Source organism: Carassius auratus, chromosome 9 (genome assembly GCF_003368295.1).
Source record: "Carassius auratus strain Wakin chromosome 9, ASM336829v1, whole genome shotgun sequence".
NCBI classification, from domain to species: Eukaryota; Metazoa; Chordata; class Actinopteri; order Cypriniformes; family Cyprinidae; genus Carassius; species Carassius auratus.
The window spans coordinates 16178953-16193842 of NC_039251.1; the positions used below are offsets into that span (position 1 = coordinate 16178953).

General features: G+C 43.3%; 2 protein-coding genes across 2 annotated transcripts; both read right to left on the minus strand.

The window, feature by feature from the left end:
* Nucleotides 1-4877: 4877 nt before the first annotated feature.
* Nucleotides 4878-7972, minus strand: LOC113108517 (uncharacterized). The gene is made up of 2 exons (XM_026271695.1): nucleotides 5617-7972; nucleotides 4878-5093 (listed from the first exon to the last, which is right to left on the minus strand). Exon 1 carries the CDS (start codon nucleotides 7873-7875, stop codon nucleotides 5806-5808), a length of 2070 nt encoding a protein of 689 aa, XP_026127480.1. The 5' UTR covers nucleotides 7876-7972; the 3' UTR covers nucleotides 4878-5093; nucleotides 5617-5805.
* LOC113108516 (uncharacterized) lies at nucleotides 7899-12634 on the minus strand. Its single transcript, XM_026271694.1, has 2 exons — nucleotides 12515-12634; nucleotides 7899-11991 (listed from the first exon to the last, which is right to left on the minus strand). The coding sequence occupies exon 2, from the start codon at nucleotides 11735-11737 to the stop codon at nucleotides 7979-7981; it is 3759 nt and encodes a 1252-aa protein (XP_026127479.1). The 5' UTR covers nucleotides 11738-11991; nucleotides 12515-12634; the 3' UTR covers nucleotides 7899-7978.
* Nucleotides 12635-14890: the final 2256 nt, after the last annotated feature.

A 14890-nucleotide genomic window follows, 5' to 3' on the forward strand; every position in this document is an offset into this window, starting at 1 on the left:
GGCCTTCCGACAGACGTGGTTTCTGACAGGGGTCCCCAATTTGTGTCCAAATTTTGGCGAGAATTTTGTAAATTGTTAGGAGCGACTGTTAGTCTTTCTTCCGGGTTCCATCCCCAGAGCAATGGTCAAACCGAGCGAGCCAATCAGGATGTCGAAAGGGTTTTGCGATGTTTGGCTTCCAATAATCCTTCGTCCTGGTGTCAGCAACTCTCAATTGTGGAGTACGCACACAATTCTTTACCAGTGTCATCTACGGGCATGTCTCCATTTAAGTGTAGTTTAGGGTACCAACCACCTAATTTTGTCAGTACGGAATCCGAGGTTTCGGTCCCCTCCGCACACGCACTAGTCCAGAGGTGTCACTGCACCTGGACCAGAGCTCGCAGAGCTCTGCTCCAGGCTAGGTCGCGCACCAAGGCTAAGGCCGATCGCCACCGGTCGAAGCCTCCCCGTTACGTCGTCGGTCAAAGAGTGTGGCTTTCAACCCAGAATATTCAGATGCGTTCCGTTTCGAATAAGCTTGCTCCCAAATTTATTGGCCCGTTTTCTGTTACCAAAATCATTAATCCGGTAACAGTGCGTCTTAGCCTTCCTCCGGCGTACAGGAGGGTTCATCCCGTGTTCCATGTGTCCAAAATTAAACCGGTGATTTTCTCCCGTCTTAACCCGCCTGCCCCGGTCCCCCCCCCGCCTCGTATCGTTAATGGGGAAACCACATATTTGGTTAATCGTATTCTGGACTCTAGACGGAGGGGACGCGGATTTCAGTACTTGGTGGATTGGGAAGGTTACGGTCCGGAGGAGAGAAGGTGGGTTCCTGCTCGGGACATACTGGATCACCGCCTTATTGATGATTACAATCTACAGGTAAAGCAGGCTGGGAACGTCAGGTGACGTCCTAGGGGAGGGGGTACTGTCATGGTAGGAAATCCATTGTTTCCTCTGTGTCATGTTTTGTGTTTGTTTTTGTACTCACGTAGTCTCCATGTGGTTGATTGTTGTCACCTGTGTGTTGATTGTCTCGCTCCAGCTGATCCTCATCTCCACTCAGCTACATAAACTCACTCATCTCTCCGTCTGTTGTCAGATCCTCATTCATGTCTCAGCTTCCCTGTTGGATTACCGTCTCCCGTGTTCTGGATTGTGTTCGTGTTGTCGTCTTCGTGTCAGTGTTCCGGTCCGTTCCTGGTTTCATCCATTGACCGTCTTCACCTTCACCATCGACTTCACCATCCAGCTCTTCTCACGCCACCGTAGACCTTCTTTCCCATTGCCAACATTCTGGACTCTTATTTCAATAAACTTCATCTGATTGCCTGCAATTGCTTCCTCCTCTTTTACTAGTCGTCACAGAAGCAGAAAGATAGAGAGGCCAACCCAGACAATCTAATAGAGTATCTCAGACCGTTTCGCATCATCATTCGCCTGTTGGACAAATCTGAAATAGGTAAAGACATCCACATGGTTCAAACTGTAAAACTTTACTGTGGATCTGTTTTACACAATTATTTATATCTTTGCATTCTCCCACACACACACAGGACCATTGGTGTTGTCTGATGTGTTGCTAGAGGTGGTCAGAGCTTTTTATAACTACTGTAAAGTGTCCCCATAGATTAACTAGTAGAGAGAGAATTGTATAAGCAACACATGGTTTTAATTACCAGAGAACACAAATAATGTTAGGGTCCAGATCTAATACTACACAAGGGTTCAAAAGAGAAGTACAAACCTGCTTTAGTGACTTAATGAGTTAATTTTAAATTCACCCCAATCCTCTTGTTTAGAATCTTCTTCTGAAGTCTGTGAGAATTTTCTACACTATTTTTTAGACAAGATCGCCTCCATTAGAGCTCATATTTCCCCACCTGTATCTGACCCATCTGAAATGCTGACCTGTTTAACAGTGTTTGACCAGTTTGAGCCTGTGTCACTCTCTTGCCTCAATCAATTAATTCTGCAGCTCAATCCTTCAGTATGTCCTACGGACATTGTCCCCCCTTGCCTTTTTAAGGAGGTCTGGACCACTATTGTACCGAATGTCCAAAACATTATTAACAGCAGTTTGATTTCAGGAATAGTTCCTGCATACTGCAAGGAGGCAACTGTTGTACCTCTAATTAAAAAGAAAAATCTGGACACTACTATTTTAGCTAACTACCGACTGATATCAAAGCTTCCTCTTATTTCTAAAATCTTAGAAAAAATAGTTTTTGCACAACTACAATCCTATTTAGTTACAAATGGTATTTTATACATTTTTCAATCTGGTTTTAAAGCTTTTCATAGTACCGAGACTGCACTTTTAAGAGTTTTTAATGATCTTTTATTAACTACAGACCGTGCTTTTAGACCTTACTGCTGCTTTCGACACAATTGATCATGCTATTCTTATCTCTCGACTAGAGAACTGTGTAGGCATCTGAGATACTGCCCTGCAGTGGTTCAGATCATATTTATCTGACCAATCTTTTTCTGTAAAACTTGGTGACTCTACATCATCTATCATCCCTCTTCTCTGTGGAGTCCCTCAAGGTTCAGTTCTTGGACCACTACTGTTTTCTTTGTACCTTCTCCCTCTTGGAAATATTTTTAAAAGACATGGTATTTCTTACCACTTTTATGCAGATGACTCGCAAATGTATTTACCACTGAGAAGAGATGCAAATGGTTCTCTGACTCAGTTACTTGAATGTCTCAAGGATAATAAAACCTGGATGTCTTTAAATTTTTTTTTATTTAAATGAAGAAAAAACTGAGATCATTGTGTTTGGACCCAGCCGGGATTATGACTCTACATCCATAAACCTTTGGTCCCTGCAGCAATATATAAAGCCAGTAGTGACAAACTTAGACATTAAAATGTATAGTGAATTTAAGCTTGACAAGCAGATAAACAGGGTGGTTTGATCTTGCTTTTATCAATTGAGGCTTTTATCCAAAATTAAACCTGTTTTATCTTTTAATATTTTTGAGCAAGTGATTCATGCTTTTATTTCGACCCGTTTGGACTACCGTAATGCACTTTACATTGGCGTGAACCAAATTTCCCTTTCACACCTGCAGTTGGTCCAAAATGCAGCTGCTCGTCTGTTAACAGGAACCCGGAAACAAGAACACATAACTCCTATTTTGGCCTCGCTCCACTGGCTATCTGTATATTTTAGAATACATTTTAAGATTTTAATGTTTGTTTTTAAGCCCCTAAATGGGTTAGCACCTCAGTACATCTCAAAGCTCCTGCAAATTCCCCCCCCCCCCCCCCCCGTCAAGGTCACTGAGGCCTGGTGATCAGCTGCGGCTGAATGTGCCCAGGACCAGGCTAAAGACCAGAGGCAACCGCTCTTTTTCAGCAGTTGCTCCCAAATTGTGGAATGATTTACAGTTATGACTATCTGACTGTACATTATCCCACTTATAACTTGCCCATTTACAAATAAATGAATAAATGTGTTTATATGTGGTTGCAGAGTGCTACGGAACTTGTGAAACTTTCACAGTGTTCAAAACTGGTTGTAAGTGATAATAGTCAATACACTGTAAAAAATCCAACTTACATTTTGTTTTGCAAACTCAGTTTTTAAAGTTAAGTCAACAATTTAACATTAAAAAAGTTGAGATAACACAGAAATGTAAGTTGAATAGGAATTTAGATCAATTTGTTACACCAAATTAATATTTCAAGATAGAACAACTAACAACTTTAAGTTGGTTAGTATTGCCAACAAAGGCTGATGAGCATGCGCAGTTCGAATGCTTTTTTAAACAACGCCATTTTATTTTCTCCTGTTTCATTTTCAAGTCACCTTAAGCGGCCTCTGTTTATTCCCTCATTGTGATCGCTCTGGTAAGTGTAGCTATGTGTATCAATTCAGGATATGATTTAAATGAAGTTTATTCACAATATGCGCTTTTGTACAACATAGGTGGCGGCAAGTTAGTCAGTTAAATTTTCCCGCCTGGTCTTATTGTTGCCTCAGGTCAGACTTCACCTATTTTTTCTGCCTGACAGTTTAAATTAATCTCTCTGGTAGGTGCTGTTCTTTATATAATATTTACCATAAGAGTTGAAATGTGTTTGTTCAAAATGTGTGCTTTTGTACGCCGTTTTAGGCCGGTGACACACTGGCTGCGTGGCGTCTCTGCTGCGTGCCAGAAGCGTGGTGGCTGCTTCGCGTTTTCTGTTGCTGAGTCCCAATTCGCATACTATCCGTCCTCAATAGTATGCGAAACTAGAATTAGTACGTCCCAAATCGTAGTATGTTGAAAATAGTATTCCAAAGAGACCCGGATGGTCTACTATTTCCGGTTAGAATTTGAAGTGCAGATCAATGCACACTCTAAGTGCTAATATTGCCCACAACCCATTGCGTACGGGAGGGAGGAGCTTTGCGATGGCTTTGTGGTGATGTAAACATGACAGCCAGGTGCAGCAGCGGAGATGCGCCCTCAGCTTTTAAGTGTAAGAATTCAAATGTTTAACCCTAATTAAAGTTATATTTTATTTCGTTGCACACATTGCACATGAACGTCAGAACCAGCCGCCGCACAAACGACCTGCGTTTGGTTCTACGACGACGCAGCCCTGCTTCCTCACTCCTCAACTTGGTAGAAGCACACATAGTAAAATGTATTGTGAAAAAAAACGATGAGAAAAAATGATGGGAATAGTAAATAAAATTTTATTGGACATAAAGAATGAATGAAACGTTAACAGTTGTGGTGTGCGTAACTAGTCAACCACGTTGTCGTTCATGTTGCATGACGTCATCGAAGTATGTCCCAGAGCGTGCATAGCATACTCTTTTGCTACACACTCAAAAGTATGTACTTTTCCCTCACAAAAAAAGTACATACTTTTAGGTCGTAGTGTTTTGGAGTGTGACTAAAAAGACTGTATTAGGTGAGGTCTGATATCCAGCCTTGCTCAGGGGGTGTCAGTCAAAACACAGGGTCCGATCAGTTCCATCCAAAGAGTTTAATTTCTCTTAGAATAAGAGTAATTTGCAACCAAGATGCACACAATACAGCTGTACATGGGCATTACAGGGGATCAATTGGGTATTTGTTGTGAGAGTGGGTGTGTATGTGGTCTACAATAGAAAAGAAATAAGAATTGTAATAAGTTACATGTTTCAAAATATTATTACAAAGACATTCACATTAAATACTTAGTTTCTTATATCCTCAGGTTAAATTATCAAAGAACACTAAATGAACAATAAACATTGTAACACCACTACCACCTTGTGGTTAGAAATGGAAACTGCTTTCATACTCAAACCGCTTATGAGGTAATTTGCATAACTGCACATAAGCATGAACATCGCGTCCATAAAGATCAAATAAACAGCGATTAAGTTACTAATATTGCAGTTACACACAGTGGGATACTAAATCTGACATTCGTTCACATCATTACACCATAGTTTGAGAGAACTCGAATCATTATCATCATGACAGAAAGGCATATTCAAATGTGCTCGAACGTGTGCGATTAGCGATTAACACAGATAAATGCTTAAACAACTTGCTAACATGCAAACACAATAAACACATTTTATAAGGAACTGTTCAACTAACAGTTATTACTAACTTAATAATCCGAAAACTTACTTTTGTTCAGTGACGCACACATTAACCCACGCACAGTCTTTGCACTTCTCCTACTGAGTCACTCTCGCACTTTCTGCGCATGCGGACTTGTCAAAGGTGGCGCACGCGCACAGACCCGACCTTTCTAACACTGCCGCCCCCAAATTTGGATTGAAATTTGCTCTGTTGAAAGGTCGACATTATACAGTCTCAGTTACCGGCAGGAGTGTCATCTGGATCATTAGGGATCTCTGGCAGTATTACTAGGCATGCTATGGGTCTTGTGTAGACTCTGTCCTTTATCTGGATCTCAGCTGTTCGTACACGATCATCAGCCCCAGGGAAGATCTTTACTACTCTGCCAATTTGCCAGAATGACCGAGGCATCTGAGGGTCAACCAGCATGACGACTGTTCCGGGTTTGATGTCTGCTGATGGGTTATGCCACTTCCCTCTGGTTTGCAATCCTGGTAAGTAGTGCCTTATGAAGGCCGTCCAGAATCTGTCAGCCAACACTTGTGAATGCCTCCATCTCCGTCTTCCTAGGAGTTCTGATATTGGGTAGATAACTTGGGGCAGGGAACCATCTGGCCGCCCCATCAGAAGGCAATTTGGGGTGATCGGATCTAAATCAGCAATGTCCGCTGATACGTACCCAAGTGGTTTGGAGTTTAGGATGGCCTCGATTTCTATGAGGACAGTTTGAAGAACTTCTTCAGTCACTGTATCTGATCCCAGAGTTGTGTAAAGTGCAGCCTTAACCGAACGAATCTCTCGTTCCCACACCCCTCCGAAGTGTGGAGCAGAAGGAGGATTGAAATGAAAGCTAATCTGTTGTTTAGCTAACTGCTGCTGTAAATCCTGACTTAGCTGACGAAATGCCTCTTTAAGTTCTGTCTCACCACCTCGGAAGTTGGTGCCTTGGTCTGAGTATAACTCTGCCGGTTTCCCACGTCGACCTATGAACCGGCGCAGTCCCATGAGGAATGCATCACTATCCATTGATGTCAGAACTTCGAGGTGCACAGCCCGAGTGGTCAGGCATTTGAATAAAAGGCCCCATCTCTTCTCTGTCCGACGTCCCACCTTGACCAAGAATGGTCCAAAACAATCCATTCCAGTTGAATGGAATGCAGGTTTGAATAACCGAAGTCTAGATGGAGGAAGATCGACCATTTTCTGTGAAGCTGGCTTTGACCTCCATTTACAACATTCAAGACATGTTCGCTGGTGTTTCTTTACAGCTTCTCTGCCTTTCAAGATCCACACACTTCGGCGCAGCTCTGCAAACACTCGTTCCGGTCCTGGATGGCAAAGGCGAGTATCATGATCTTTGATGAGTAAACGGGTGTTAGGATGATTGGGATCCAACACAATAGGGTGTACTGCACTTGGATCGAGGCCTTCTACACGTCTTAATCGTCCTCCGACTCGAATTAGATTACTGGTTTGGTCAAACTCTGGAGAGAGACAAAGGAGTCTGCTGTTAGAACGAACAGGCTTACTACTCTTTAACAACTGGTAGTCCTCTGGAAAACTGTCCATTTGGGCCTTTCTCAGTGCAATCAGCTCTGCCTTTTGGTAAGTACTGGCTGGAGGAGAACCATTTTGCAGCACCGCCCCATGCAGCTCCTGTGCCACCGACTCAATCAAGTCCTTCCAGCTGCTAAATTTACTACCATCTGCAGTTTGTGGTGCGGAGTTAATCACACCACAGAAGATAGCTCGTTTTAACTCAGCTTTATCATCAGATTCCAGGCTGTGCTTAGCTGGAGGTGATGGCCAACTACTCTGAGGTTGGAGGAGAAATTCTGGTCCCTGGGTCCATCGATTCCGTTCAGTGAGGTCCTTCAGATTCTTGCCACGGGTTAGATCATCTGCAGGATTCCTTGTGGAGTCAATGTAATGCCATGCCTTAAGGTCCGTTAATTCTTGAATCTCTGCTACCCTGTTACCCACAAATACCTTGAAACGGCATGATTCTGAATGTAACCAGTGAAGGACAGTTGTTGAATCAGTCCAGAATGTGACCCTTTGGGCTTTCAGGGTAAGCTCAGTTCCAATGAGTTTGGCCAACTGTGCTCCTACGAGAGCGGCACACAACTCAAGCCTAGGTATGGAGCACTGCTTACGTGGGGCAACACGGGACCGGGCCAGGAGAAAGGAAAGGTTTACTCTCCCACTAGGATCTTTGGAACGAAGGTAAGCAACTGCCCCATATGCTTTCTCTGAAGCATCAGTAAAAATGTGGATCTCATGAGTGACTTCAGGGTGGTCCATGCTGTATGGTGTGTAGCATCGAGGGAGTACTACAAGCGGTAAATACTGAAGCTCAGCTTCCCATACTTTCCATGCTCGTTGAACGTCCTCAGGGAGTTGTGGGTCATCCCAATTTCTGTTCTTGCTGAACAATCACCTTTGCTCGAGTGGTAAAGGGAAGAATGACACCAAGGGGATCATACTGACTTGCTAACACACGATATATGTTCCGCATTGTCAGAGCTCCATAGTTAACAGGTCTGTGCTTGAATCCTAGGTTGTCTGACTCACAGTGCCAACTTAATCCTAAGGTGGATTCACGTGGATCTACTTTATCATGTGAAAGCCATAGTTCTAACTCCGAAGATTTGGCATCTGTTGGCAAGTGACTGACGACATCTTGCACATTACTGGCCCACTGGCGGATGTCAAACCCTCCAGTTGCTAGTAGTTTACGAAGTTTGTCCAGTAACTGCCTTGCTTCTTGAGCAGATGGTAAGCTCTGAAGACAGTTATCCACATAGAAGCATCTCTCCACGGAATGTCTCACATCTTCATCTGGTGTGCTGTGCAATGAGATGTGTTTTTGAAGGGCGAAGGTTGCACAGCACGGACTGCACGTGGTGCCGAATGGCAGTACTCTCCATTCATGGATATCAGGTGGTTCGTCTCGTCTCATGCCGCGCCAGAGAAAGCGCAGGAGGGGCCTGTCCTCAGGTAAAAGCAGGACCTGGTGAAACATCCCCCGGATGTCACCACTGATACCTACACTATGCTCTCTAAATCGAAGTAAGACACCCAGGAGAGAGGGGCTCAAGACCGGACCAGGTAACAGTGAATCATTCAGGTTCAGGCCTTTGTATTGGAAGGAGCAATTAAACACAACACGGTCCTTTGCATTATGGCTGACCAAATGGTGTGGTATATACCAAGACTCCCCTGTTACATTGCCTCCTTCTGGGGGAAGTCTAGAAGCTGCGCCACTCAGTTCCAACTTCTCTATCTCTGTGTTGTATATGGCTGCTTTCTCAGGAGTTTGAATCAGTCGTCGCTCCATATTTCTGAGGCTTGGCAGCACCGCCTCCTTCGGAGCATGGAAAAAGGGAAAATCTTTTCTGCGCAGCAAGGGTGTCGCATAGCGTAATATCCCATTTACCTCCACACGAGTTGTCTTGGTCTCTAGAAGGTTGATGGCTTGCCGATCCTCCCTGGATCTTGTGACCTGCTTCTCACCCCGGAAAGGCAGAACGTCAAGTTGCCATAACTTCTCAACATCTCGTTTGAGTTCCAGTTCTGCGGGACTAAGAGACAGGAAAAGGCACTGTTGTGGCTGCAACTGAGTCTCCAGGAGCTTAACTGGTCCCTGCAGGGTCCATCCAAGCCTTGTTTTAATGGCAGCCGGACCACCGGGTGGGCCAAGACGGACAGGTTCTATTGGTGTTATCAGGTGGGTATTATCAGCCCCAATGAGCAGTAGAGGACATACTTTTTCAAAGGTGTGCAGAGGGAGATCTCTCAGGTGTTTATATTTCTTAAAGATGCTCATAGGATACGAGTGATTAGCCAAACCAAGGCATTTGGCAGTAAAGGCAGCTGTAATCTTAAACATCTTCTGAGGCTGATTTGCTGGAGATATGTGAAAGGAAATCGACGCACCACTGACAGTCTGCACCTCTTGGCGAATTGTCCGTAAAGCTATGCTTTCAGCTTGGCCTTGTATTCCGAGCCCACTGGCGGCATCAGGAAGAAGTATAGTCCGCTCCGACCCGTCATCCATGACAGCATAGGTGTCGAGTGTTTTTTCTCCGTAGCGTAGCAAGACTCTGATGACTTTCAGGAGAACACGTCTGCAGTCAGTGGGTCTATCCAAGTACAGGGTCTCTGCAGTCGAGCTGACAAGGCAGGAATCTTCTTTGGCAGCCTTTGTGTTGACCTCATGTAAGATTTGCAAGTGCTTACCCCGACAGATACTGCAAGGCTTCTTAAGTGTGCATTGAGCTGCCCAGTGTGTCCGCCCACAACGCCAGCACCGATGATTTGTTCGGATCCAGTCTATCATTTGTTGTTTACTGAAGGACTTAAAGGTTGCACACTGACTAAGATAATGGTCCTCTTTATCGCAGTATGGGCAAAAGGCTTTAGGTGGAATTTTGGTCTCCACTCTCGCTGGCTTGGCTTGACATGGCTCAGTAGGTGCCTTAACAACAATGTCCTCAGCTCCAAGGAGGATAGTGGCTGAACGTGCAGCTGGTTTTGTCTCTCGTCTGCGCTCTGATTTCTGTTCCACTCTCTGGACTTTGTAACTGACCTGTGCTTCACTGCTCTGGCACCAGGCCTCATACTGTAACCATTCAGAGAACTCACGAAGGTTATACACTGACCCAGGACGGTGGTACATCTGTCTTCGGAATCCTGATCTCATCTCAGCAGGCAACTTACTTAGTAGTCGCTCCACATGTGATCCGCATTGAAGCTCAGCTTCACCTTTATCTCCAAGAGTCTCCAACATACCAACAAGAGCCCTTATCTGCAAAGCAAAATTGTCAAATGCCTCAGTATCTCCTCGCCTTATGTCTGGGGAATCCATCACTTTGGCGATCTTCTTAAGGGCCAACTTGTGTGGCTGGCCGAACCTTTCATTTAGGGCAGCCATGGTGTCTGAGTATGGGAATGATGAATTGAGGTAAGAGTCTGCCACCAGGCGAGCTTCATCCAGCCTCAGATGATCTAACAGGATTTGGTATCTGAATAGTTCTGTAGCGTCAGGTGGTAAGAGGTTCTCAAGGGCTATTTTCAACCGTGTAAACTCACTAGGATCTTTGGTGCTAAAGTCTGGTATGGTTGGCACTGGACCACGGTATGTTGTTTCCCGTCCTGCAGGATTCGTGTTTGAGAAATAAAGAGCTCTCTGTGCTGGTTTCGGCCCAACGGTCTGCTTGGACTGAAAATGCACTTTCTCAGGATGTGTAAAAGTATCTCCAGGGTGCTCATATAATGTTCTCGAATACTGATGAGAGACAGGATTATCTGGCTGGTGACCCGCTAGTGGCTGAGCTCTTCTCTGATAAGGAATGGAACTGGTTTCCTCAGGATGCTTCAAAGGAGAGGGACTTGGGTAGTTGCACTCACGCCACTGGGCTGGATTTATCTGTGGTCTAACAGGTGTAGAAGCCTGAATCTGATCTTTCATGATTTGGATTTCACTCATCATCTTACCCAAAATGTCTAGCATGTTAGAGTCAATCTGAGGATCTACAGTTTTTCTTTCTGCTGGTTTGGGCAGATTTTGGTAAACAGTCCCCTGATTCAAACTGAGTGAGGAGCCTCCAGTCATAATAGGAAAGGGTTTGGGTGGCCTCAGGGAGGGTGCTGTCTGTTGTTGCTGACCATAGATTGGCTGGAGCCTTGACTTAGTCAATGTATGCATGGGAGGCCTATCCTCTTTAGTGTAGGATGTCTGTGGTAAAGGAGTGGGCTGCTGAACTTCCCATGGCCGGTAATATGGAGAAGGCTGATGATAGGGAATAGACTGCAGTGGGGTGTAATTGGGACTAGGCGGCTGCAGTTTAGTGCCATCCACATTCTGAAAGGATTGTTCCCTCTCGTAGGCATCCGGCCATTCATCCAAGGTGTCCCATGGACCTTGACTAATCGGACTCGATACTCTTGAAGAAAGTGAGAGGATGTTTTCTGCACCATCTCCATGCCCTTGTGTACACTGTGTTGTGTGAGGGGATACTGGCTGACTGACTTGTCTTTGATGTACAGTCGTGAGGTCATAGTCTTTAAGGTAGGCAGGAGGATGAACCTGACGTTTGGGTCTTACTACCTTTGCAGATGCTTCTTCTGGTTGCATGTTGCTACTGATCAATTCTTTGTCCATGAGAAATGCCAGATCCGGCTCGAAGGACCATTGTTTTGGAGTGTGACTAAAAAGACTGTATTAGGTGAGGTCTGATATCCAGCCTTGCTCAGGGGGTGTCAGTCAAAACACAGGGTCCGATCAGTTCCATCCAAAGAGTTTAATTTCTCTTAGAATAAGAGTAATTTGCAACCAAGATGCACACAATACAGCTGTACATGTGCATTACAGGGGATCAATTGGGTATTTGTTGTGAGAGTGGGTGTGTATGTGGTCTACAATAGAAAAGAAATAAGAATTGTAATAAGTTACATGTTTCAAAATATTATTACAAAGACATTCACATTAAATACTTAGTTTCTTATATCCTCAGGTTAAATTATCAAAGAACACTAAATGAACAATAAACATTGTAACACCACTACCACCTTGTGGTTAGAAATGGAAACTGCTTTCATACTCAAACCGCTTATGAGGTAATTTGCATAACTGCACATAAGCATGAACATCGCGTCCATAAAGATCAAATAAACAGCGATTAAGTTACTAATATTGCAGTTACACACAGTGGGATACTAAATCTGACATTCGTTCACATCATTACACCATAGTTTGAGAGAACTCGAATCATTATCATCATGACAGAAAGGCATATTCAAATGTGCTCGAACGTGTGCGATTAGCGATTAACACAGATAAATGCTTAAACAACTTGCTAACATGCAAACACAATAAACACATTTTATAAGGAACTGTTCAACTAACAGTTATTACTAACTTAATAATCCGAAAACTTACTTTTGTTCAGTGACGCACACATTAACCCACGCACAGTCTTTGCACTTCTCCTACTGAGTCACTCTCGCACTTTCTGCGCATGCGGACTTGTCAAAGGTGGCGCACGCGCACAGACCCGACCTTTCTAACACGTAGTATAAGTAGGCGAATTGGTAGGCGAATTAGCATGTGTCTTTAGAGTTGCTTCAGGTGGCGCTCTGTTAACGTTGGTCTGTCAACTCGAATGCAAGTTTTTTTTTCCTCGACAGTGCAATCGCTCTGGCAGGTAATGATCTATGCAGGCTATGAGAATAATTAACAATAAGGTCTGAATGGTAATTTGTTCACAATATGTGCTTCTGTACAGCTGCTTAGGTGGCTCCAAACTGGTCAGTTCAGGTTTCCTGTTTCGTCTTCGAGTTGCATGAGAAGTGTCAGACGAGCGCAAGGTTTTTTTTTTTTTTTCTCGACAGTGCAATCGCTCTGGCAGGTAATGTTATATGCAGGCTGTGAGAATAATTAACAGTAAGGTCAGAATGTATTTGTTTACAATATGTGCTTCTGTACAGCTGCTTAGGTGGCTCCAAACTGGTCAGTTCAACCTCTCCTGCTTCGTCTTCGAGAAGTCTTTTAGTCATTCAGTGGCTTTTTTTCCCAGACAGTATCATGACTTAGGTAAGCACTGTTTAATATCATATTAAGTAAAGGGATTTAATTATTGTTAAGGATATAGATTTTTCTTTATTTGTTTATAATATGTTCATTTTGTACAGTTGTGTGGGTGCCTTTGAGTTTTGAATAAGGTTAAGTTATAAGTGTATTAATAATTTTTTTTAAAACAAATGTAACCGTATAAGATAAGCTTGTGTGTTTCCGTATCAAAGATGTATTTTCTTCTTTTAACTTCTTTTAAATTTATGTGCTTATGTTTGCTTGGCGTGCTATAAATCTGTATGTTTTAAAAATGCAGAAAACTTAAGAGCTATTTTAAAGCTTAAATTCATAGTTTTTTTTTTGTTGTTGTTGATATTCGTTTAACCAACTTGCTTGCTTTTAGATAGTATTTTAAAGGGATAGTTCACCCAAAAATCATAATTATGTAATTAATAACTCACTCTCATGTCGTTCCAAACCCGTGAGACCTCCATTTAAGATATTTTAGATTTAGTCCGAGAGCTCTCAGTCCCTCCATTGAAGCTGTGTGTACGGTCTGCTGTCCATGTCCAGAAAGGTAAGAAAAACATCATCAAAGTAGTCCATGTGACATCAGAGGGTCCGTTAGAATTTTTTGAAGCATCGAAAATACATTTTGGTCCAAAAATAGCAAAACTACGACTTTATTCAGCATTGCCTTCTCTTCCATGTCTGTTGTGAGAGAGAGTTAAAAACAAAGCAGTTTGTGATTATCCGGTTCACGAATGAATAATTCGATGTAAGCGGATCTTTTTGAACCAGTTCACCAAATCGAACTGAATTGTTTAAAACGGTTCGCGTCTCCAATAACTTTTTTTAATGTGGCTGACACTCCCCCTGAGTCAGAATAAACCAATATCCCAGAGTAATTCATTTACTCAAACAGTACACTGACTGAACTGCTGTAAAGAGAGAACTGAAGATGAACACCGAGCCGAGCCAGATAACGAACAAAACATTGACTTGTCAATTTTCGGATCACCAGTAGTTATTTCGGACAGTTTGATTCAGTAAACCGGTTTAAGAAAACGGTTCACCGGTTCTTTTGCGCTCAATGTAATGACATCATTGGCGACGATTGCAAGCCTTCGGTTTATCTGTGCTCATAACATTAGCACAGAATCAGTTCAGAATCAATCACCAAAAGAATCAGTTCGGTTCAGACGCTCTGTGTGTCAGTCTGCTTCACGCTGAATCACACGTGCGCAGTATCATCAGCTCCTTGGTTCTCCAATCGGACGCGTCCGACAGAAACTGTTCTTGACTCGTGAACGAGTCAGTCTATTGTTCGTTATCTGGCTCAGCTCAGTGTTCATCTTCAGTTCTCTCTTCACAGCAGTTCAGTCAGTGTACTGTTTGAGTAAATGAATTACTCTGGGATATATGTTTGTTTTAACTCAGAGGGAGTGTTAGCCACATAAAACAGTTAACAGCTTAAGTCATTTGTGGATTAATGCGTATTGGAGACGCAAACAGTTTCAAATAATTCAGTTCGATTTGGTGAACTGGTTCAAAAAGATCTGGTTACATCGAATGATTCGTTCACAAACTGGATATGACAAACTGCTTTGTTTTGAATTCTCTCATAACAGACACGGAAGAGAAGACATTGCTGAATAAAGTCGTAGTTTTTGCTATCTTTGGACCAAAATGTATTCTTGATGCTTTAAAAAATTCTAACTGACCCTCTGATGTCACATGGAA